The sequence below is a fragment of the Sinocyclocheilus anshuiensis genome, unplaced genomic scaffold (genome assembly GCF_001515605.1).
Source record: "Sinocyclocheilus anshuiensis isolate Anshui unplaced genomic scaffold, SAMN03320099.WGS_v1.1 scaffold72, whole genome shotgun sequence".
NCBI lineage: Eukaryota > Metazoa > Chordata > Actinopteri > Cypriniformes > Cyprinidae > Sinocyclocheilus > Sinocyclocheilus anshuiensis.
This window is the reverse complement of record NW_015554073.1, coordinates 524,676-546,027: the sequence shown is the minus strand read 5'-3', so window position 1 is coordinate 546,027 and position 21,352 is coordinate 524,676. Positions and strand designations below refer to the sequence as shown.

The following is a 21,352-nucleotide window of genomic DNA, read 5'->3' as shown; positions in this document are numbered from 1 at the left end:
TAAATATATATATATATATATATATACACTGCACATATATATATATATATACACACACACATAGATAAGCTTTAATACATCCGACTTTTAAAATGACTAAACTTATATGTTTTCCTTTTGAGCTTTGTGTGAAACTATATATAAATAATTAAATTCAGTTGATTCCTCTGCATAGTCATATATTTTCTTTCTGCTGTCAAACTTTTGCTGAAACAGAATTGTGTATCACTGCCTTGTAAATGCATTTAAATTGATTACATTTTTAATAATGACATCTCTTAATCTTCAGCAGAAAAGTGAATTGCGCTGACTCTCGTGAGAAGTGAATCCAAATGATGCTTTGCTGATGCTCTCCATGTTCCGTGTGATTGGCTGTTTGCTTCACGTGTCATGCTTTCAGGTGCACGCGCTCCAGAGTTATTCACAAACTCTGGTTCAAACTCAGAGTTGACAGAGAATGCTTATATCGAGCTTTGTGAGCCCGGTGAACCTGATCTAAACCAGGTTGGCTTTATCGGGTTTGGTCAACTCAAAACTTACTCTGCAACTTGGAGTTTGTTCATCTCGTTTCATGCTACAGACCACTGGTGTTGTTATTTATCATTCTGTTCAGTTTTGTAAAATATGAATATGAAAAGAAAAAAAAAAAAACATGCTCTTTCAAGTAATGCCAAAGTTATGTGGCTTGAAATCCTAGCAATACTGTAGTCACATGCGATCACATTTAATTAGATGGACCTTTACTGTGTCATGCTGTCATGCGGGCACATTGTGGTTCTAATCAATTGTGATCTGTTATGACTGAGAAAAGACTGACCTTTGACACAGGTAACTAAAGATTGGAAGAGATGGTGTCTGTTCAGTGTGTCTGCTGGAGAATGATTAACATCTGTCTTGTGTCAGGATTGGACTATGAAAGTACTGCTGCTTTCTCCACCATTAATCATCCGGTTCAGGACAGGGCTTATCGAGCTGACGTTAGACACTCCCTCCATGTACATTTACTTTGTAAAAACACATCTGACCTTGGGCAAGGACATTTTTGATTAATTGGCTGATTGGCTGAAGGTAATTTAATTTGAATATGTCCCTCAGCAGCTGTAAAGGGATGGAGGGTGGACTACCTCCTCATGAAGGTCACACTGCTCATAACCTCTAAGCGTTCTGCAACAGGCTTGTGTGCAGAAGTGTGCAGTTATGTATGTGTGTATGTGTGTGTGAGAGTTTTCCCTCAGGAAACATGCCTTATTTGTGCTCTATGCTGGTACCTAGTCAGGTAATCTTTAACTGTAAAGTTTTTTGTTGTTTGGTCCCCTCACCTTGAGTAGAGGTGGAATGCAGCAGGAACAAGCAGAGGGTGGTCAGTGTTTGGGTTTTAGTTTCTATGTTAGGCTGATTACTAGGGTCAAATCTGCACTGGGACGCCCTCCTGTTTAGGCGAGGAGATTTCTAACCATGGCACTGCCGTCCTTGCACAAAGTTTTGACTCGAAACTGTTAATAAATTAACTATCAATTGAGAACTTTAACTATCAACAAATGTTCTAAAGGAAAAAAACCTTTTGATTTTGGTCATGAAGAGCTCAGCTTTGTGGGTTATAGTGGAATGTGCCAGCAGAGTTCTTGGCATCTCTACTGCTGCAGGTAGGACTGTGTCTTTGCTGTTCTTTTGTAGGCCATTGTTTCACTGAAAGTGCTATACATAACCTTCAAATATAAAAATATATTTTATGCATTAGTAGTCATTACAATGTTTTACCCCGTGATTGAAGTATAGAATTCTAAAATGTGCATTTTGTGCTCATTACCCAACATAACCTGCTTTGAAATGAGGGAAATACAGGCTGATTTGTTCCATTGTAAAGGTAATGACTAATTTAATTTGAAATAGAGCATAAATGTATATGCAAAAAAAATGGGTAGGGATGTATAGATTAAATTTTATGTCAAGTCCAACAATTATAACCCCTGTTATGTTACTGCAATCATTCCCCAATTTAATTTTTTTTAATAATAATAATAAACAAATACCAAGCTTTTTTTTTTTAATAAAAAATAATAAAAAATGTTTAAGAGACTGTTCAAGTATTAGATCCACGTTAACCCACAATGCTTAGCTTGTGAAATGTTTTTGCTTGCTTTATTGTTAATGTTCTAGAAATAAGACATTTTAAAACATCTAATTTTCAAGATGTAGATTAATATGAGTAAAACTAAAAGGTGTTATTAAATACATAAGAATACTAAGAGTAATACTTTTTAGTAATACAAAAAAATGCTTTTGAAGTATTTAATTCACAAATCTCAAGTAAATGTTTCAAATGTGCTTAAGGATTTCTCCAATTTGCCATAGACTTTGCATTGCACAGGGAACTGCACAATTCTCTCATGTTGAATAACATGTATTTTATTCAGTTATATTTATTTTTGGTTTGTACATTGTTTGTTGTTTTCAAAACCAGCACAACAATACTGATCTTAGGTTAATTTGCCCAGTAGTGGTGTGTGGCAAATCTGACATCTAGTGGCCACAATAAAAATTGCATTCCAAAGGTTTTGACTGCTATTCAACTGTTAAAAAGTATATGTATATATTATATTTAAAACACAGTGATTATTATTTTTCAGTTAATTACAGCATATGCTTCAGAATATAGATTTTTATTTCTATTGATTATGATTTCTGCAGGTTAAGTTTAATGTGAGCGCTGTGTGTTTGTTTCATCAGTGCTTTGTGCAGTGGGTTTAGAGACTCAGAAACAGGGAGAGTTCAACAGCTTGGCCGTCTATCTCCTGTGAGTATCAAAATTAGCTGCTGTGGGAGGCGTAGCACTTTGTTATTCAGTCTCAGACAAAGAAGGTACAAAAGCTGTCACTGGGGAAGTACATTTTCCAAAGGTATACCTTTGTACCTAAAGGGTGCATATTAGTACCTTAAAGGTACATATTAGTACCTAAAGTGTATATATTATCACCTAAATGGTATATAATAGCACCTGCAGAGGTATATATGTTAGTACCTTTTGAACGTGTACCACCCCAGTGACAGCTTTTTTTACTTTATTTTTCAAGAGTGTTCATATGAAAGTTCTCTGAGACATGCCTTCATGTCTGTCATAGGGTGGTGTATGCAACCGAACAGAATCATTCTAAGTTAGTTACACAAACAAACAGGCGACGGCTCATCACCCTTAGGAACATGGTCACTGAAGGCCACAGTCATTCCATTTCTAACTATAGCAGGCAATACAGTAGCACCTCTTGGGAATTACACACAGATGGAGGCAAATGGGCCTCTTGTCCCAGGTTATCTGATGTTTCTGGGCTCAATGCCAAACCAGAGAGCTTCTCTGCATGAACAACGGGGAGATATTTCCATTGGGATTAAACATAAAGTGGCTGTTCACATGCACGAACACCAGAAGAGTCAGAGTCAGAGTAGCTTTATTGTCATTCCAGCTCTATACAGTTAGCATACAGTGAAACGAGACAGCGTTTCTCCAGGACCAAGGTGCTACATAGACAAAAACACAGAACACAGGACTACAAAGAAACTAAAGTGGACATAATTAAATTATATTAAACAGGCTAAGTAAAAAGTTAAATATGAACTAAGAAGATTATTAAAAAAAAAAAACTAAAAAAAGAATACAATAAACAGCCAGGAAGTTTATGATCAAGTAACCGTTAAATGGTAATGAATGTCTAATAAAAAGCAGTGATTAAAGTCAACATTAGTCCATGTTCACAGTCCATTTTACTTTATTGTGGCGTGAATTAGGATTTTAAATGAGGAAACTTGTAAGGTGGGACTTCTCCCATTTTATTCTCAGGAATTGATTAGACTGTGAAAAGTTGGAGTTACATTACATTTGAATAATAAATTCATAATAAAACCAAGAACATGTATTAATAAAGTAAACAAGTACATTTTGATTTTGTTTTTACTTTAAAGTATGTTTTGGTATCTCTTATTGAACTATTTGTACTGTTTTTTGTTTTTTTTTACTAACAAAAAGTTAGGTATTTTATAAACCACTGCTTTACTTCTGTTTGAATTCTCTACAGGCTGTCTTCGGTGGTGATCATGATTTTTGAAGTTGCCTATTTCATTGACGCTCTGCTGGCAATGTGCCTTCCGTATGTTCAATCAAATTATAAAAGAATCATGTACTTGTGCTTGTTATGTCATAATCTGTGGTATTATTGCTATTTTAATCAATGCATTATAGTAATTCATATCTGTTTTTCTTGATTGGAGTTGTCCACCCACATGGAAGATTTTCATTCTTTGGAAGAAGATGGCCAATGTTGGGGGTTTTCAGAAGTTTCTGTACTACACAATGATGTCTTTGATGTGTTTCCTGCATCCGGTGCTTGTATGGCATGCTGTAATACCAGGTGCTTCACTTTTTACATAAATTATATATTTGAAAAGTAAATAAATACATAATACATTTAACAAAATAAGTATGATTGAAAAACAATTTTAATTGGTAAATATCTGCTCATTTCTGCCAGTGAATACACTAGAATATAGACAAACTTAAATCAATTCATTTGGACTTTGTGAGATCTATAAGAAGTATTATTTTTTTAAAGATTTTGATTGGGAGTCATATAGTCTGTAAAAATACCCCCCCTCCCCAACCAAACATATTATGGACAGACATAACGGTTAACATGAATTTAGAAACTTTGTCTGTTTCTTTGCAGGAATTATGCTGGTAGTGACTGGATTCTTTAACTTTATACTGAGCAAAAAGAAGAAGTCAGATCCGCCTAAAGATTCCAGGTCATCGTATAGAGACCCGGCTCTGTCTTCTGTCTGTGTCACAGAGAGGGAGGACACTGAACACACATTCTCTTTCTTCCACATCATTTCAGGCAAAAGAGCATCTTTTTTTCCAAGCAATAGCCGACTGCATGGCCCCACAGACAGGGCTCAGACAGCGAAGAATTCCCAACGCAAGAACAGACAAACAGACACAAGAAATGTGCACTTCATTGAGAGTCTCAGACATAATGATCCTGAAATGGAAGAATACCATGAAGTGGAACCATTGGATACCACGTCAGATAAAGCACCAATGATTAGACTGTAAACGTGAGAGATCATAGTGTTATAAATCATTTTAGGCATGAGGTGCTAGGTAAGACGTTACAAATACCTCTACTCAAAATCTGACCAATTATTCAAAGAATGAAAATTATTTTTCTTTATGTTCACTTATTCGTGTGATGGCAAAGCTGAATTTTCAGCAGTTATTACTCCAGTCTTCAGTGTTACATGATCCTTCATAAATCATTATGGTGAATTTATTATTATCATCAATGTTGAAACATTGAAAATGTTGTTCTGTGCATTTCTGTGGAAACCATGATTTTTTTTTCTCACATGACTAATGGATAAAGTTGAAAAGAATAGCATTTATTTGAAATAAATATCATTTTTTAAACAATATAAAAGGCTTTAATGTCACTTTTGGTAAATTTAATGCATCCTTGCTGAACAAAGAAATTGCATATACAAAAATTATTTTTTACACCATGTTTTTTGTTTTGTTTTCACCAAATGGCAATCATCTCTATTGTAAAACAATCAGCAGCAGATCAAAAGCAAATACATTGTAAAAATATTGAGTAACCTAAAAAAAATTATTTGTGTAGTGACATCTAAATTAACTGGTTTTATTAAAGTGTAATGTAGTAGGACTGAATCAACCTGAATCATTTTTTTATATATGCTCATAGTCTTTAACATCTTTTTTTTTTTTTTTACAAGATTGAGCTCCTGAAACAACCTTTAAACACTGTCAGCCAAAGAGTTGCTTTTTATTCCAGTCTGTAACCTTATGCCTGGATCTCCTGCATCCAGTCTCCATACGTCAATACAATTAAGAGATTCCATTCATCATACTGACCCAGAAAAGAGGGTTTTCAGCGTAAAGACTGGACCGCAACCCCCAGGCGTTATTCCTCTCCATTAACCTGTATGGATGACTTCAACATCCTGAATACTTGAGTATGCTGCATTCATGTGTGTTTTTCTTGGTGTACTTCATGGAAAAATATTCAATCACACAGGAAATAAATTCTTTGCACTTATGCTGTGGGTCTAATCAAATAGCGTCAGTGTTTTACTGGCATTTGCTAATGGAGAGTCGCACATGGGCACTGTTCAAAAGAACTGGAGTGAAAAATCTGAGCATCAGTGGGTCAGGCAATAATGCTTTCTACGCCAATAACGAGAATGACAGATGCAAATAAACCCAGTAAATCATCATACAGCAAATCTTCCTTTATCTTCTTTGGCTTAAAAATGCCCCTTAATAGCTCAAAATGATCTAATACAAAATGAAGACAGTGGGGAATACCCATAGGCCCTTGTACTTGGATGATCTAAACAGCTATACCTTAGAATTCACAAAAGATTAACTCTTTTTTTGTTGTTTTAAATAGATGTTTTTGGGCCACTATTAAGATGATTAATGTTACCTTTAGTGAACATTACTGTTCAATGCTTTCCATTTGTCTCCACACAGATGAATAGCAGAAGTGCAGTTTAATGTGTACTTCTGTGGGAAGTTAAGTTTATTCAATGTATGGTTGAGAGTCATAATTTCCTGTCCACATTTAACATTAAAATATGATCTTTTCTAAATTTAAGCCAATTCAAATGACATCGAAACAATGATATTTTAACACAAATCTGAGGTCATTCTACTTGCAGCTATAGCTAATCTCATCCAAAAATAAAAAATCCGTCACCATTTATTCCTATCATTACTCATGTTGTTCCTTTTTCTGAGGAACATAAAAGAAGATTTTTTTTTTTTTTTTTTTTTTTACAACAGAAGTCAGTGGTCATCAAACTGTTTTGGTTAGGCTACCAAGCAAGCACTATTCTTCAATATATATGGGAAAGAGAGTCATAGGCTATAGGTTTAAATTCACTGTGAAGTTCACACTGAAATATTTTGAGTATTTAAACCAGGTTTACAGTGTATTCACTTTGTTTCTAAATTCATAAAAAGTTCCCTTATTTGGCAAGTGCCGTTGATATAATCATGTCCCTTTTAAAACAAATCTGTCTTCCCATGAGGGAAGTGTCTTGGCAACTCAAAGCATCTACTTCCTCAAATATTTTATCCGACCTTTCGGTGTCATATTTTCCTAGATGGTATTCTCAGGCTGAGCTAAAAACAGGAAGCTCATGTGCCCCAGTTGTCAGACTGAAAGAAACTATCTAGCGTTGCATTTATATGCGTGCTTAAGTGTTAATCCTTACACATTTTATTTTAACTGAAGCTTTAAAAATTATTAAAATCCTACAGCTTAATGAAGTTGTAATATGACAGGTGGACCGAATGCAATTTAACGGCAACCTTTCATTTGCAGCTTAATTGTCTCGTGGTGGTTATCGCACGAATAGCGATAATTATCTCACAGACATGCTAATAATGGTGTGAACGGTCCCGGCGTTTCCCAGGGCAACCGCAGAAGACTCCCGCCCACGGACGTCTCTGATTGGCTCCTGTACTCAGCGGAGTGTCGGATTGGTTTACACAGCTGCCATTCTTCTCAACGAGTAGCGTTATTTTGACCGTCTATTCCCCGAGGAAGCAGCAGGGTGAAGTGGAAGATAAGACGTTGTGTCTTACAAAACAGCTGGGCTTCGTCGGCTCTTACAAAGGAACGGCGTTTCATGAGATGGTAAGGACAATATATGCAAGGAAACAGAAAAGATATGTTCTCTAGACAAGAGTGCGTGAATGGATATGGTTTCATTTTAGATGTTTTTTTTTTTTTCTAATTAATTCTGCAGGTGAACTGTAGCCTATGTGCCGCTGTCTTCTTTTGAAGGCTACCTTGACTTCTTCTGAAACTGTTCTCAGGTGCGTGTCTTTGTACAGCTGTCAAAACAAACTGTAGGCCTACTTGAGTGAACCATCTGACAGGCTACATATTTACCAGATGTGTCAGGATTGTGATATTTTCTGTATGTTTCCTTTTCATAATGAAAGCAAATCAAAAATAGCCTATTTGAAACGTATGTGTTTTGCCGGTGTCTTTCAAATCCATCCAACTTCTCCAAAATAGTGACAGAAATCCAGAAGTGCTTAAGGACTCTATGCCTGATATATTCCTGCAGCAGAGAGTCTCAGCTGTTTTGCAGTAATTGACTGGGTGGTGGGCAGGGGGCTTCACAGTGTAATTTCTTTATGCAGGTGGAGAGCATCTCTAGACATGACCCCTTGTTTTTAAATCAGTCTAATGCACAAGTGGGATTCTTTCTGGTAGACACAGTAGATTGTGTTATTTTTTTTTTCTCGAAAGGCGTTTCTTGCCATGAGACTAAAGTGGCATATTTAATAATTAACGAGAATGGACATAGACAGAGGTGGGGTTAGTTCATAGAATATTCAAATTATTTTCCTTCACTGAATAGAAGGCTTTTGTTGATTGTATTTAGGTGAATACAGGTAAATTGGGACACTTTCAGATAATTTGTGTAAATTGTATTTTTAAAATTAAATGTCAAATGGCTTTATTTCAAATATGGACATAAAATAGACTGAGAATTGCACAAAGACCATGCAAAAACTTTTACAAGGTTTTATTAGAAAAAAAAAAACAGTACAAAATATATACAAATTCCATCTACATAATACATATATCATTTATCTGTGCAAATAAAAAGCAGGCAGGATAAATGTCAAAGACACATAGGGCCCTATCATACACCCGGCGCAATGCGGCGCAAGTGTCTTTTTCTAGTTTCAGCCCGACGCAGTTGGCATTTTCACGTCTTGCGCCACGTTGTTTAAATAGCAAATGCATTTGCGCTCATAGGCATGCTGGTCTGAAAACGAGGTGTGTTCAGGCGCATTGCTGGCGCGTTGCTATTTTGAGGCAACTGAAATAGACTGCGCCATTGACCAACAAAAACCTGGTCTAAAGTCTGGCGCAATATTTATATTTATTTTTTTGTTATTTAAAGAGCGCGTTAGTAATATGCGCCTATAGGCGGGTGAACAACGCGCGTACACGTTGCTTGTTACACACACAGGGATGCGCAGCAGCACACAAACATTTTTAAAAATGAAAAATTAAAGGATTAAAATGTAAAAGATTATTATTGTGTACATAAATATAAAAATGCCTACATGTCATAATGGATAGTCTTTGCATGTATCAGAATTACGCACACAAGCAGATCCGTTCCCTCACTAAAGAAGCGTTCAGTTTTTCCGCTTGCTAATTCCGCCATGTAAATAGCGAATCCACCATATGGCGCGAGCGCAACTGGCTTTTAAAGGGAATGGGAGATGAGACTCTGATTGGTTTATGGCACGTTACGCCCAAAACACACCCATTACTCATTAAGAGAATAGGGACAACCCTTTTAAACCATGCGCGGGGCGCGCCGACCATTTTTCTCGTCCTTAAACAAAAGTGGATGCACTTATAAGTCTGCGATCCGCCGTAAAGCAAGCAAGAAGAAGAAGACGCCTCAGGCGCCTGCTGTTGAGAACGCACTCAGGACAGTTCGAACAGTTCGGACATTGCGTGAATCAGAAGTAAAAACGATTTGCCACCCTTCCAAACAAACTTCATTTGAAGTCTTATATTAATCATACCGAAAATGTATTTAATCTTTGCATCGCTTTATTAATGCTTAGACTATTGTAAAAGTGTTTTTACTAAAACAAACTTAAACCAGGTAAAGTGAGACATTTTAGTTTTGCATTTCATATTTCTTCCTTTTTCCTATTTCCTATCCTGCTGCATCTGTATTCACTAGATTTTGCCGTAAGAGAGCTCATATTTCCAGAGTTCAGTGGTATTATTTGTTTTATCATGCCCACTCATGCCTAATTTCAAATGAAACTAATCAGATGCAAAAATCATCTTGCCATTGCCTGGCTTTGTGCTTCCCACCAGATAAATTATCCCAACTCGCGACATGCCTCAACATGAGATATTGTGTAATATCCTCACACATTGTTAACAATTACACGGATTGCAAAATGTCCAGGAGGGATATAATTGCATGTTAATTATTACAGACTTATAGTTACAGTAAAGTAGTGAATTTATTAGAATAGTACTAGATTTGAGGCAGGGGCATCATGCACATTAAGAGGTCACATTAACTTACTTAATGTTTTTTTTTTTTTGAAGATGGTAAAACAATAATTGCATCTTGCCACGACAGGCAGTAATCACCAAGTATTTTCAGAAATGCAAAAGAGTAACATTGACATAAAAATACCTTTCGTGTTCCACATGAAAAAAAAACGTCATGTGAGTTATGAGTGACATGAGGGCAATAGATGAAGACAGAATTTCAGTTTGAAGCAAATGATCTGTGGAAGGAGACTCGATCGGAATTGCCAAATTTATACATGATTTCTGCAAAAGTGTTTTATACGAACACTTTTTATGACAATTTATCAAAGGTACATATTTTCAGAAGCTGCACTTAAAATCCACTTGTCTCATAAATCTTATGTAGCACAACAAAGTCAGATACCCCTGAAAGGGAATGATGCTTTTTTTACTCACATGATTTGAACCTTGTTGCAAAGAGGTTCTTTCTGTCTGATCGTGTAGTCTGTAATTTTTCTCCATTGCACTGAGCCAGTTTCCTCAACACACTCACATTTTTCACGATGGGACATTGCAGCGGTCCTGTTATCTAAAAACAAAGCCAGAAACATAAAACCATGTGTAAACCCACATCACCTCCATGACCAATATCTGACAAAAATCTGTAAACTGTCCTGATAAGTATTTAAATGCTACTGTAGGTTCTTTCTGTCTGATCGTGTAGTCTGTAATTTTTCTCCATTGCACTGAGCCAGTTTCCTCAACACACTCACATTTTTCACGATGGGACATTGCAGCGGTCCTGTTATCTAAAAACAAAGCCAGAAACATAAAACCATGTGTAAACCCACATCACCTCCATGACCAATATCTGAAAAATCTGTAAACTATCCTGATAAGTATTTAAATGCTACTGTACCTGTGATGAAGTGTAAACAGATTGAGATTAGGAGAAGCAGGCAGACATTTGATTGCAGAGTCCTGAAAGCCATTTCTCTAAAGCTGTGTCATTCACAAGAATGTCTCTCGAGTGTGTTTGCACAGAACTGTACTCTTGTTCTTCCTCACTTTCCCTCCTTAAAGTATTTCCTGTTTTGCCATATTAAGCAGGATCAGAGTCACATGATTTCAGGTAAATGAGATGTGATTGCTCAACCACCTTGTGTATGTTGGTTTTGGGTCTGGAATGCTATTGTTCTGTCGGTGGTTATATGGTTCAGAAAGTTTTTACTTGATCATGTGCTTTTCTGTATCCCACACATTGAACCAGTGAATATACAAAAAATTCAAAATCAGAATAACCATGTGCTGCATGTGGTCTATTCTATTCTGTTCTGTTCTGTTCTGTTCTATTATTTTAAATGACTAAATCTGACTGCATTAGGTTATACCAGGTAATATTTAAGTGTTTAATAGTTCCTTTTCAATTGCATTGCACTTTTAACAGTATAGAATTTCCAAAAATGTAACTTCTCCAGGCCTGGATCCTTGTGAAAACCCTGACATTAAGTTAAACCATCAGCATTGTACTTTGTTTGCATTTGGGTATATTTTGGTATATATATATATATTATTTTACATTTATATAGATTTCTATGTATCGAACGTCTGTAACATGATTTGACATCCAACTGTTAAATTTAAGACAAGAATTTAAGAATTGTATAGCAGAATTTAGTCCTATGTAAACAGACATGAGAACACAAGAAAGTAGAGAAACACACTGAAGTTGTCTTTTTTTGAGTTAGTTCATGTTTATTATATTTATATTAAACTGTAAACTGTAAAAAAAATCATTTTCTGTGATCACTGAACAACACACATTTATAAGAATATATGCATTTATGAGAACAATAAGAATATATAACTGTATAAGAATTTATAAGAATATAAAGCTGTGTCTTCTGACTGGCCGGTACGTTAGACCTGCATAGCAGGGCTCATACTCATCCCTGTATAACATGTCAAGGTTAGATGCTGTCCTTGTTGTAACATGTCTTCATTGTCCCTTGGCCTCCTCCATACACATGTGCACTCCTCTGAATTCAGCCTTTTCTTATGTCCTTGGCTTGTTTAGTGCATATGAATGTACAGCAGCGCTAAAGCACTTTGCACAAGCTTTGAAGAGTATTCTCTCCTGTGGATCTCTTACGTTCTTTGCCTCAGTGTCTTTAGTATTTGAGGTTAAGACTTGACCTTCCTGGATTTAACCTGCTTCCTGTTTCTTCGCCTTGGCTTTTGCTTTTGTCGGCGTATGCATTTTTTGCTGTCCTTGCCATCCTTTTGCATGCTGAAAAAAAAAAACCCCCAGTAGAATCAAGCTCAGCAGATTAAGACTTGCAGACCACCATCATGTTTGGAGATGTTTGGAGTGAGTGATTTTTGGATACGCTGTGCTGTAGTTTAGAGACTCATACAGCAATAATACTCTCTTACCTTTGCCAACATTTCAGCAGTCTTTTGCCTTGGGGACCATCTGGACTGAGACACACGAGACTATTATTCTTCTGCCGTGTGACTCTAATGAAAAATACAGAGAATAATAGCATATGTAAACCCAGTTCTGCATGTACATTTAGAATCTTATGAAGTAAAATGTATGTGAACTACTTACATGATCTCATCCTGTAAACAGTTAGGTCCTTTTAGAGTGACTTTGAAATCTGAAAATAGTCCCTTGACTCTTTGTTTGACCTGTGGACACTGACAGGTCTTTGGAACATATTGGCTCTCCACGACTTGGACTGTATTTAGGAAAATAGAAAAAGTACAATTATTAAACAGCCATGATGTATAAAAAAATTTCAGAGTCAGTAAGATTTTTGTACTTTTTTTAAATAAATTAATAATTTTATTTAGCAATGCATTTAAATGACCAAAAGTGACAGTAAATGCTTTTGACACAAAATATTTATATTTAAAATGCTGTTCTTTGTAATCTTTCTATTCACCAAAGAATCCTAAAAAAGTATCACAAAAAAAAAACCAAAACAAATCAGCATATTAGAATGATTTCTGAATGATCATGTGACACTGAAGACTGGAGTAATGAAAATTCAGATTTGCCATCACAGGAATAAATGGCATTAAAAAAGTAATTTTAAATTGTAAAATATTTAACAATATTACTGTTTTACTGTATTTTGATCAAATATATTAAGCCTGGGTGAGCATAAAAGGCTTCAAAGGCATTAAAAATGTTTCGAACGAATTATTATTCTAATTAAAGTAATTTATAGTTAAACTTGTACAGCTAGTTTTGCAGAGATTTTGCCAACTCAGTTATAACCCAACAGGTGCTCAGTTATTGTTTTAGTTCAGTTACTGTAGTTCATCTGTTCTGATACACTCACCTGTTAGAAGGATGCTGAGAGTGAAAGCCAGCAAAGCATACACTGTCATCGTCATGATGAAAGTGTTTCTGAGTGTAAGTGCTTAGTGGCTTGCTGTCGTTTTATACTCCTATGAGGGACTTCCCAGCTCTTGTGCCACTCCTGGAAATTCCAGTGCTTTGTCGCTACTCCCACGGGATCAAGCCATTTGAACACAGATAATAGAGAGGCATTTACAAAAGCCTGGAAAAAACGGCAGGAATCTTTAAAAACTTGGTCACATATAGATTATGCAGGCTATGAGCAATTCCTTATTCACATTTGACACAAAAATGTAAATCCTGTCATGATTTCCTCACCCTCATGTCATCTCAAACCTGTATGCTGTTATTTTTCATTGTTGAAAGACTTCTGAATCCATATTGTAGTTTAATATATGGAACAGATTCCTAAAATGGAATCTCATTTGCATCTGTGCCAGATTCAAAAGTGCAAAGTCAACGTCTCAAACCAGCCACTAATTCTCACGTGACAAATCATGAAGGGGCAGTTTTGAATACTGATATAGAGAAAGAGATTTGAGAGATGCAAAAAATAAATTATAATTATATACAGAATGGTGTGAAAAAATTAATTACGATTATATTTATAATAATTAAATTATTAATGAATAATTAATTAAAGTCATACGGGCTAGTTTTATGATGCTTTTTTCTCTTTTGGAGCTTGTCAGATGCATTTACTATGATTTGTATTAATCGGAAAAACAGCTGTGTGAAGAATCTTCAAAACTTTTCCACTGAAGAATGTATTACTGTTCTGTGACCTCTCAGAAGGTCTGAAAACATGCCATGGCAAGCCTTATGGCAAGATTACACATTCTGTTAACTGTAGGACCATGTGATTTCCTCATATTCCTGTGATTACTTTCACTTTGCACAAGATTCATGGTGACATAAATGGTTCATTTGGATTATGAGTATTTTTGAAATCACATAACACAAGGTATTATTCACTGTTAATCACACACTTGTTCTTGTTCTTGACATTATTAACTTTGTCTCTTTCTCCTTGCTTTCTCTCCCATTGTCTTGCTTATCTCTAGCTGAAAGCCTTTCTATTGAGGAACCCCACTATGGATCCTGACAAGACCTCCTATGTGAGGCTGAATGAGGAGAAAGTAATTGCAGAGTAAGATTTCCACTTTTGATACACACTGAACATTAGAAACATGCCTTCTTACTAAAAGCCCTTGTTGTTAAATCATGTCCCTTTTTCAGGTCTGATATTTTGTCCCTTCTAAAAACGTACAACTGTTATCACGAGGGAAAAAGCTTCCAGCTTCGGATTCGTGAGGTATGTTACATCACGGGAAGTGAAACTAACTGCAGACCTAAATCAAATCTTTTGTTTCCTGGTTAGTGATTAATAGATCTAATCTGACCAAGAGTTGAGTCAGAGTGTGTGAGACAGCAAAACAAAAAGATTATTGTCTCAGAATATGGATGTGGGACATTGGAGTAAATCCAAGTGTGGCATTCCTAAAAATGCTGGTTAAATGGGCCTAGATGACATGTGATTGGCTGCATCTTTAAGCATAACATTATTATGTTTATATTATAATAATTATATGACCCTGGGCCACAAAACCAGTCATAAGGGTCATTTTTTAAAAATTGGAGATAGGAGATTTATACATCAAACATCAAACCTGAAAGCTGAATAAATAAGCTTTTCACTGATGTACAGTATGGTTTGTTAGGATAGGACAATATTGAGACAAGATACAAGGATAGGACAATATTTGGCCGAGATACAACTATTTGAAAATCTGGAATCTGATGGTGCAAAAAAAATCTAAATATTGAGAAAATAGCCTTTAAAGTTGTCCAAATGAAGTCCTTAGCAATGCATATTACTAATCAAAAATCAGGTTTTTATATATTTACGATAGGAAATTTACAAAATATCTTCATGGAACTTCTTACTTAATATCCTAATGATTTTTGGCATAAAAGAAAAATCAATAATTTTGACCCATACAATGTATTGTTGGCTATTGCTACAAATATACCCGTGCGATTTAAGACTGGTTTTGTGGTCCAGGGTCACATATGGCTTTAAAAAATATGTGGCTTTATGTAACTATTGGTGAATGATACCAAAAAAACTTATTGTGATTATATTTATGAGCAGAACTGGGTAGATTACTAACAGATTGTAATCTGTTACTGATTCCAAATTACATGACACAAATTGTAGTTAGTTACATAATCCATTACATTACACATTTTAATAGTAATATATTCAGACTACTTTTTGATTACTTTCAGTTTACTTTTGACCTAACTTGTTTATGTAAATAAGAAATCATGTGAATTTGTGCATTTTAATGTGTTTGAAAGACAAAAGCCTTCCAAAGACAAAGTCATACATGATTAAATAACCATAGTTCATCCATAGTTGATGTAATGTTGAAATGCTAAGAAAAGGTTTCTTAAAACTGAAATGATTTCTTTAAATCCAGTGGTGATATGCTGTTTGGCTTCTCAAGTTTCGGTGTAATTACAGCCACCCGACTAGTGACTGATCTTTGTGTGAATGACCGCAGAAGACTAGAAGACTTTCTGACAGTAGGTAGTGGTATAGGCTATTTTAGAAAGTACAATTTAAAAGATGAAAAAGAAGAATTAGGGAGAATCAACAAATTATGAATAATTTATTGCTATTAAGTGAATAATATGTAATCATGTAATCAACAAAAAGTAACTAGTCTGATTCCAAGTATTTTAAAATGTCATTTCATCTAATTACAAGTACCTAATTTTTGGAATCTGATTACGTAATACAGATTTATGAATCATTATTTCTGAGTGAAATCACAGATACATGTACATGCACAGCTAGTGAACAAGTCTCTTTATCCGTTTTCACACTAAAGGCCATTGCAAGGTCATGGGGAGAGATGTAATTATTTACTAAACGATCTACAAATTATTTACAATCTGTTTCTGTCAGTAACAATGACCTAGTGTACAAACAAGCTCCTAATTATTTCCAATTTTATCTCGAAAAAATTATTTACTAAACTATCTACAAATTATTTACAATCTGTTTCTGTCAGTGAACATGACCGGGAGTACAAACAAGCTCCTAATTATTTCCAATTTTATCACGACAAGTAACTTAACAAGTGTTTTTAATAGGAGGTTTGTGTTTGTGCTCAAATTGTTATGATCTTTTGGATCTGTTACAGTCTCTGGGAAACCCCTGCAGGCTGCTTGTGCTTTTAGAACAAGGTCAAATTTAATCTCAGTATGATACTGAAAGTAAAGAGATTTTCCACTGTTCAGACACACATAGTGACTAAAATAACAGTTTTTAAAATAACTGTCATTGTGTGACTATGCATAATATATTACACTTTTTGCAACTAAATGCCATAAATGGAACAGGAAGTGCTTTATACATAAATATGCCACATTTGTACATAATACAGACTGAAAGGCCATCAGACTTGGTGCTTTTATTTAGGTGTGTTTTACAGTATGTGCCTCTGGTTGTCTTATTTTTTGTGTGTCTCTATGAGTGAATGGTTACTTTAAAATCTTATGTGACTGAATGAGTTCATGCTCAAATATTTCTACAGCTTACTGTTACACATATTTTGTATTTTTTTATTATTAAAATGTACTGTTGAATCAGAATAATTTACATTTGGCAAAGTTCTAGGATCTAAATGTTGAAATGCCTGTGATGACAATCCTGTTTAGTAACTCCACTGAAAAAAAAAAGTTTTTTTTTTCAAGATTATCACATGAGATTGAGTCACAGGTATTGTGAGGATAAACGGATACTACCATGTGATAATATCTGTATGGAGAACGAAAGAGAGAGAAAGGGGTGAGGGGAGGGGCAGATAAGTACAGATTGATGAAAGACACATTAAGATAAAGACTAAAGGTCCAACGGAAAGTGAAAGTGCTGAAAGGAAATTAGTAACTGTGATAGATTGCAGGAGCCTAGTAAAGTAAGTAAGTATTGATGTAGCAAGGTTTGTCATGCTCTGGGTTCCCTGATGATAGTGTACTTCTTATAAACCAGCTACTTTCTGTGTAGAAGCCCTGGCACTGTTACACCTGTGTCAATTTATGTGACAACAGGCCTACAAAGGTAAGACCAGATAAAAAGTGACTATATCTTCAGAGAATATTGCTTTATACAAGATCAGCACAGGTTTTTGAAGACCTCCACTTAAAATCAACTTTAAAAGTTGAGGAGATTGTCTAAGATATTCAGGTTCTATTTTATTTAATTAAGACAAAATAAACCTTTTTTTTTTGAGCATGTTGTTGTGAGAAGACCTACTTGAACCTGGGGACAATTAATGACTTCTGGGAAGTTCTGTGTATTATGATAAAATACAACGAGTAAAATGATGATTTACCATTGTCAGATTTATGTTTGAGGACTTTTAAAAACATGATAGATTACTTTTTCCCTTCTCAATTTCCTTTCACGTAACTTGAAGACTTTTAACTTGGTCCACGGATAGCCGAGTAATTGCCATTGAAGTAAATTTGTCTAGTTTAACCAGCCTAAACAACTGTTTATAAACGGCTCCATCTAAAAGTTATTGTAAGAAAACACTTCAGTGCAAGATCACATTTTGGTCATATTGCTTTTTGGTGTTGTTTAGACTTTGGTTTTGGGAGATGAGAGATTAGTCTCAGATTCCACAGAAGGCAGCAACCACCCACAATCTATTCGCTGAGCTTATTGTACATGTTGCGTGAAAAAATGCGTCTTTACACAACTTACAGAAGTCGAGGTGCACCAATTCTGGAAACATGCTTACACAAGTCAATGCACTTAAGGAAAAATCAATCACTGGAACTGACATTTCGCCAGGTTGGTGCGTCACATCTTTGAAAGATTATTGTGTGAGTAAGAAGCAGGTCTGTAAGCGAAAGAATGAAAATTACACTTTTGTAAGCAATTTCTGTGAAATAACCTGTACTTAGGCTACTACATCCCTACTGAAAAAAATAAGATAGTTGGCTGGTGTTAGCTGGTCATCCAGCCTGGTTATAGCTGGTCAGCAGGCTGGTTTTAGTGGGGTCTTGACCACTTCTTTAGCTGGCCAGGCTGGGAGACCAGATAAAACCAGCTACTTCAAGCTTAAACCAGCTGTTTTTTTAGCTTTTTTTTTCCAGCAGGGTTATAAACAGACAGAAACTCATGTCTACACATATTTTCGACTGTTTTTACTTTCCTTTCTGTACAGACTTGCTGTGTAATTATTTTAATAATCAATATATCTGTTGATGAGTTTTTCATGTTGGTATTATTGTGACTGAACTGGGTAGAAAACACCAGAAGCCACTAAAATTAAACAAACATCTACTATTCTGCATTACGTGTTGTAACAGTTTTATGATTCATGGTGAGACTACAAAAGAAAACACTTTTCTTACCAACATGTTTACTCCTTGTCCTCAGGCAGCAGGTCAGAATCAGAGCGTTCATTGAGCGCCCTCTGTTGGTTGTGTTTAGACAATGCTGTAAAATTGCATGCAGCCAACAGAGGTCGCCCTTAGCTTCGGAACTGAACTTAAAAAGATAGTTCACCAAAAAAAGATTTTGTGATAATTTACTTTCTCTCATGTTGTTCCAAACCTGTACGAAATTTTTTCTTGTGCTGAACACAAAAGAAGATATTTTGAATAATATTGCTTAAAGGGATAATACGGTGGGAAGCTATTCCTGATCTGTGAAAATGAAAGTGTGCAGAAATCTTTATGTCCGTGATAGCTAGAACTGCCATAACATATTCAGAAGCTGATGGTAATATTGTTATTCGTGTTGCATTTTTTTTGTCTTTTTCTCCCTTAGTCTTACTATAATTACATCATTAGCATTACTTTATCAGGTTAAAACAAACATACTCACACACTCATACAGATACTCATACAGATAGATAGATAGATAGATAGATAGTAAAGGACATATAAAAACAAGTCAAAATACATTCTTAAATTTTATTTAAAAAACATAACATAGAAAACCATGTCTTTAACAGCGTGTAAACATTAGCATCTTTGTACAAAAAGTCTGTTCAGACAATAAATTAAGACGTTCAGTTCATGAGATCCTCTGAGTTCATCCATCACTCGTTCAGTGTTATCCTCATCAATATGACGTTATGCTTTGGCTCATTAGAGTAACCACAAAGCAGCAGGTGCACTGACAGTCCTGCGCAAATCCTCTCTGTGTGACTGTTAATGCGTCTGCGCAAACAACCAGTCCAGTGGGTCTTTAGAGCCCCGGTCCACCTGACTGTTGAACCTCAGCGTGACCTCGTCCAGACCCAGGGAAGCGCGGCGGGGCTGCAGAGCCCGGTAAGCGCTGCGTGACGTTGAGGTAGAACCAGCATGCTTCCCCATGGGCTTACGCCTCTGAGTCCTGGATATCCTCAAAGGGCCGCAAGCAGGCTGGGCAAGTTCCTTGATGGAGTTCATGTATTCCTCCAGGGACTGCGAGAGGTCCTCATGCGACTCTGTTATTGTCGGTAGAGTAGCCACAGACGAGAGTAATCTTCTGGGTTTCATCCTGGAGAGAGATGAGAGATTGTTAGTATTTCTTGTGTTCTGTATCTACACTCTTAAAAATAAAGGTTCCAAAAGGGGGTTTTTGCAACAAGGCCATATAAGAACCAATTTTTTTTTTCTTCTCACCAAAGAACCTATATAGTAAACTGTTCTTAAAAGCACCATTGTTTTTCTTAGAGTGAAGAACATTTTAAAATTCTAACAAACTTTTCCACTATGAAACACCAATTTTGGTTCACCAAAGAACCTTTATGTGATCAGTTCTTAAAAGAAACATTTTTTCTTAGTGTGAAGAACATTTAAGACAGAAAATCATTATTCCATTATCAAGAGCCTGTTGTGCAATGGAAAAGTAAAGCATCCAAAAGGGGTTCCCAATTTTGGGTTCTAAAATAACCTTTTAGTAAATAGTTCTTAAAATAACTTTTTTTTTCTTATTGTGAAAAGCATCTTAATATTCGAAAGAGCGATTTTTCACTGCAAAGAACCCTTTGTGCAATAGAAGGTTTCAATAGATGTTCTTCATGGAACTATAGATACCAATAAAGAACCTTTTTTTAAAGAGTCTTTAATGACCTTTGAAAGTCAAGAAATGTTTAGTTGTAATGAACATAGACCATTCAGTAAATCAGATATCTCAAACTTACCTGAAGGACAAGCTTGTAGGATCGCAGTGCTGATTGTTGTGCAGAGGTTGTGTCTGAGACTGTGTTTGGTTTGATCTGGTTTAGAGGCAGCTCACCGCCTTTTATAGGCCACGGCAGTAAAGGACCATAAGCCAAGGCTAATGGCACTAAATTTAGCTAAGCTTTGACCTTACATGCCTGACAGGAAGAGTGTGTGTGCTGAATGGAGAGTAAAGAGGAAGCTGACCAATGGGACCCCGCCGCAGCTGCCCTGAATGTTTACATTGCAGTAACAATGAGGCCCTAGGAGCACTCAGCCCTCCACCTACATGACGCTTGACTGCACTCACTCACAATTACAACAGCTGCCAACACCATTACAATATTTTATTTTGGTCACAGGTTTTTGTTGAAGAGCAGGTCCTCAGAGATCCATTGGGGAAAAGTCTGGTGGGCTGCAGCTCTGACCTCTCTTTGTGATTTTGTTGAATGATTATTTAGTTAAAGGGGTCATATGATGTTGCTAAAAAGAACATTATTTTGTGTATTTGGTGTAATGAAATGTGTTTATGCAGTTTAAGGTTCAAAAAACACATTATTTTCCACATACTGTACATTATTGTTTCTCCTCTATGCCCCGCCTTTCTGAAACGCGTCGATTTTTACAA

General features: G+C 35.8%; 3 protein-coding genes and 1 long non-coding RNA gene across 6 annotated transcripts in view; 2 read left to right on the top strand and 2 right to left on the bottom strand.

Moving 5' to 3' along the window:
• Positions 1-1,337: 1,337 nt before the first annotated feature.
• Positions 1,338-5,236, top strand: LOC107668804 (transmembrane protein 72-like). Its single transcript, XM_016460796.1, has 5 exons — positions 1,338-1,643; positions 2,728-2,794; positions 4,068-4,139; positions 4,261-4,400; positions 4,716-5,236. Exons 1-5 carry the CDS (start codon positions 1,574-1,576, stop codon positions 5,102-5,104), a joined length of 738 nt encoding a protein of 245 aa, XP_016316282.1. The 5' UTR covers positions 1,338-1,573; the 3' UTR covers positions 5,105-5,236.
• A 443-nt stretch (positions 5,237-5,679) lies between these two features.
• Positions 5,680-21,352, top strand: part of LOC107668802 (ras association domain-containing protein 4-like) — a 24,149-nt gene continuing 8,476 nt past the window's right edge. The window contains exons 1-4 of one of the 3 annotated variants that reach the window (XM_016460795.1): positions 5,680-7,715; positions 7,828-7,897; positions 14,553-14,638; positions 14,728-14,803. In XM_016460795.1, the coding sequence (XP_016316281.1) occupies positions 14,583-14,638; positions 14,728-14,803 (132 nt within the window). In that variant the 5' untranslated portion in view covers positions 5,680-7,715; positions 7,828-7,897; positions 14,553-14,582. Of the gene's footprint in view, positions 7,898-14,552; positions 14,639-14,727; positions 14,804-21,352 lie in introns of all 3 variants that reach the window. The other 2 variants (XM_016460793.1, XM_016460794.1) reach the window with 2 other exon arrangements.
• LOC107668805 (C-X-C motif chemokine 9-like) lies at positions 11,840-13,583 on the bottom strand. The gene is made up of 4 exons (XM_016460798.1): positions 13,469-13,583; positions 12,730-12,859; positions 12,552-12,635; positions 11,840-12,405 (listed from the first exon to the last, which is right to left on the bottom strand). Exons 1-4 carry the CDS (start codon positions 13,521-13,523, stop codon positions 12,300-12,302), a joined length of 375 nt encoding a protein of 124 aa, XP_016316284.1. The 5' UTR covers positions 13,524-13,583; the 3' UTR covers positions 11,840-12,299.
• LOC107668806 (uncharacterized) lies at positions 19,560-20,809 on the bottom strand. Its single transcript, XR_001631926.1, has 2 exons — positions 20,706-20,809; positions 19,560-20,059 (listed from the first exon to the last, which is right to left on the bottom strand). It is a non-coding gene; the product is annotated as an uncharacterized LOC107668806 (long non-coding RNA).

Bases quoted from the DNA above. Each gene is read 5' to 3' on its own strand.
- LOC107668804 (XM_016460796.1), top strand. From the start codon at position 1,574: ATGAAGAGCTCAGCTTTGTGGGTTATAGTGGAATGTGCCAGCAGAGTT. The intron at 1,644-2,727 runs GTAGGACTGTGT...TTGTTTCATCAG, and splicing joins TGGCATCTCTACTGCTGCAG to TGCTTTGTGCAGTGGGTTTA. The intron at 4,401-4,715 runs GTGCTTCACTTT...GTTTCTTTGCAG, and splicing joins ATGGCATGCTGTAATACCAG to GAATTATGCTGGTAGTGACT.
- LOC107668805 (XM_016460798.1), bottom strand. From the start codon at position 13,523: ATGACGATGACAGTGTATGCTTTGCTGGCTTTCACTCTCAGCATCCTT. The intron at 12,860-13,468 runs GTGAGTGTATCA...TCCTAAATACAG, and splicing joins TCTCAGCATCCTTCTAACAG to TCCAAGTCGTGGAGAGCCAA. The intron at 12,406-12,551 runs GTAAGAGAGTAT...TTTTTTTTTCAG, and splicing joins CTGCTGAAATGTTGGCAAAG to CATGCAAAAGGATGGCAAGG.